At 41.8% G+C, this 2,561-nt stretch overlaps 1 protein-coding gene across 1 annotated transcript in view; it reads right to left on the bottom strand.

The window, feature by feature from the left end:
- tmie (transmembrane inner ear) overlaps positions 1 to 2,561 on the bottom strand; it is a 14,664-nt gene continuing 12,103 nt past the window's right edge. Inside the window, exon 4 of the mRNA XM_046850856.1 lies at positions 1 to 180. Coding sequence (XP_046706812.1) covers positions 2 to 180 — 179 coding nt within the window. The 3' untranslated portion in view covers position 1. The remainder of the gene's footprint in view (positions 181 to 2,561) is intronic.

Consider the following 2,561-nt stretch of genomic DNA (forward strand, 5'->3'; position numbering starts at 1 on the left):
ATCACTTCTTTGCAGGTTTTTTGGCCCCGCCCCCTTTTTCCCCTTTTTCCCCTTTTTCCTCCTCCGATTGGCCTTTCTTCTCCGCCCCTTTTCCCTCCTTCACTCCTTTCTTTCCCTCTTTCTCTTTCTTCTTCTCTTCATCCACCTTTTCTGCCACCGTGTTCACCTCCACCTTTGCCGCTAAACAACAGCATAAATAACGTAAACAATAAGAGCAATACAAACAACAACACAAACAATAACAGCAACACAAACAACAACACAAACAATAACAGCAACACAAACAACAACACAAACAATAACAGCAATACAAACAATGACCACACACATCAACAAAACAATAAACAACATACGCAACACAATCAACATCACAAACAGCCACACAAACAATAACAACAACAGAGAACAGCAATATAAATAACACAAACAGCATAAACAACAACACAAACTACAAACACATACACAACAATGCCAGAAACTAAAAAAAGGTGACGGTGGTGAGGGGCGTTGCCATAGTTACCTGATAAATAACTACATAAAAAATAAATAATGCACATTTTCACTCTGTCAAAAAATGTGGGTTTTTAAATGTTTTACATGCTAAAAATGAATGTATTCGTGGGTGGGTGTGTGTGTGTGTGTGTGTGTGTGTGTGTGTGTGTGTGTGTGTGTGTGTGTGTGTATGATGTGTCACTGAGTTGATCACCTGCAGCTCTGTTATATAATCACACATTACCATATGATGTTCTTTACCCTACAGCATGTCTCCTGGACATTACAGTGTGTGTGTGTGTGTGTGTGTGTGTGTGTGTGTGTGTGTGTGTGTGTGTGTGTGTGTGCGCAGGTGGACAGGTGTTTACCTTCTGCATATGAATCACTAATTTACATGCTAACAACATCACTGTGCCATTACTGCTGCTTCTCTCTGTTTACTCAGTCTGTTTATGTGTGTGTGTGTGTGTGTGTGTGTGTGTGTGTGTGTGTGTGTGTTATATTACACCCTTTATGAGATAATGGTAATCATATAACCATAAGAACAAATGTTGTGTGTAATAATATTGTGCCATGTGTCACATCACATCACATTGAGATAAAGATTGGAAGAGTTGTTTGTAGTTTCATTGCATCATGAAAGTTTTCTGAGCTTCACTTTTTCCACAGTTTGTTATGTTACAGTTTTATTCCAAAATGAATTCAATTCCTGTTTCCACTGATCATCCTTGAGATGTTTCTACAACTTAATTAGAGTGCACCTGTGGTAAATTCAGTTGATTGGAGATGATTTGGAAAGACACACACCTGTCTAGAGAACGTCCTACAGTTACAGTGCATGTCAGAGCACAAAACAAGTCATGAAGTCCAAGGAACTGTGTGTAGTCCATAGAGACAAGATTGTATGGAGGCACAGATCTGGGGAAGAAGAAAAAAACATTTCTGCAGCATTGAAGGTCACAAAGAGCACAGTGGCCTCCATCATCGGTAAATGGAAGAAGTTTGGAACCACCAGGACTCCTTCTAGAGCAGAGCCGCTCAGTCAGGGAGGTGACCAAGAACCCGATGGTCACCAGTGTTTTTCTGTTGAGAGAGGAGAACCTTCTAGAGGAACAACCATCTCTGTAGCACTCCAGCAATCAGGCCTGTATGGTAAAGTGGTCAGACAGAAGCCACTCCTCAGTAAAAGGTACATGATGGCCCACCTGGTGTTTGCCAAAAGGCACCTAAGGGACTTTCAGCCCATGAGAAACAAAGATTGAACTCTTTGGCCTGAATGCCAAGCGTCATGTCTGGAGGAAACCAGGCGCCACTCATCACCTGGACAATACCACCATTTTCCCCTCAGACTGGGGCAGCGGTTCATCTTCCAACAGGACAACGACCCTGAGCACAGGCAAGGAGTGGCTACAGAACGACTCTGTGAATGTCTTTGAGTGGCCCAGGCAGAACCCAGACCTGACCCAGTTAAAGGTCTCAGAAGAGATCTGAAAACAGCTGTGCACCAGGTTATAGTAAGTATGTGTACGGTCTTAACTTTTGGGTTGAAAGGTCCAAAGATTTCAAAGCCTCCCTGAATTCCTCAGTTCCAGTTGAGTTCAATGCATCCTATGATTTCAACAATGTCAATTTCGGATTCGCACCAAATTTGGCAGACAAATTGACAGATGGACTGTTTCATCAGAACAGTTCTGATATTCAAAACGCTTCGTCTGCACCAAGCGAACAAATCTGACAGGAAACCAGTGAAACAGGAAGTGAAGCTGTATCCCAGCAATGATTTTGTGCACTAATGCAAACCTTGGTTCGTATCTTCGGGACCCTAACCAAAGGCTATTAAACAAATCTCTAGCCAGTGCCATCTACTGGTCAAAATAAACAGGAACATGTTCTATGTGTTTACTCTTAATACCATTATTGCTCCTCCTTTCAAATTTCTTCCGATCATCATCACAGTTTATCATCAGTTTTGTTCATTTAGACCTTCAACAGTCAGAGAATTCCACCATGACTTTAGGTGCTTGGCCCCAAAAACACTGCAAGCAGCTTCAATCAATAAAAAATTTAAT

The sequence above is a fragment of the Silurus meridionalis genome, chromosome 6 (genome assembly GCF_014805685.1).
Source record: "Silurus meridionalis isolate SWU-2019-XX chromosome 6, ASM1480568v1, whole genome shotgun sequence".
NCBI classification, from domain to species: domain Eukaryota; kingdom Metazoa; phylum Chordata; class Actinopteri; order Siluriformes; family Siluridae; genus Silurus; species Silurus meridionalis.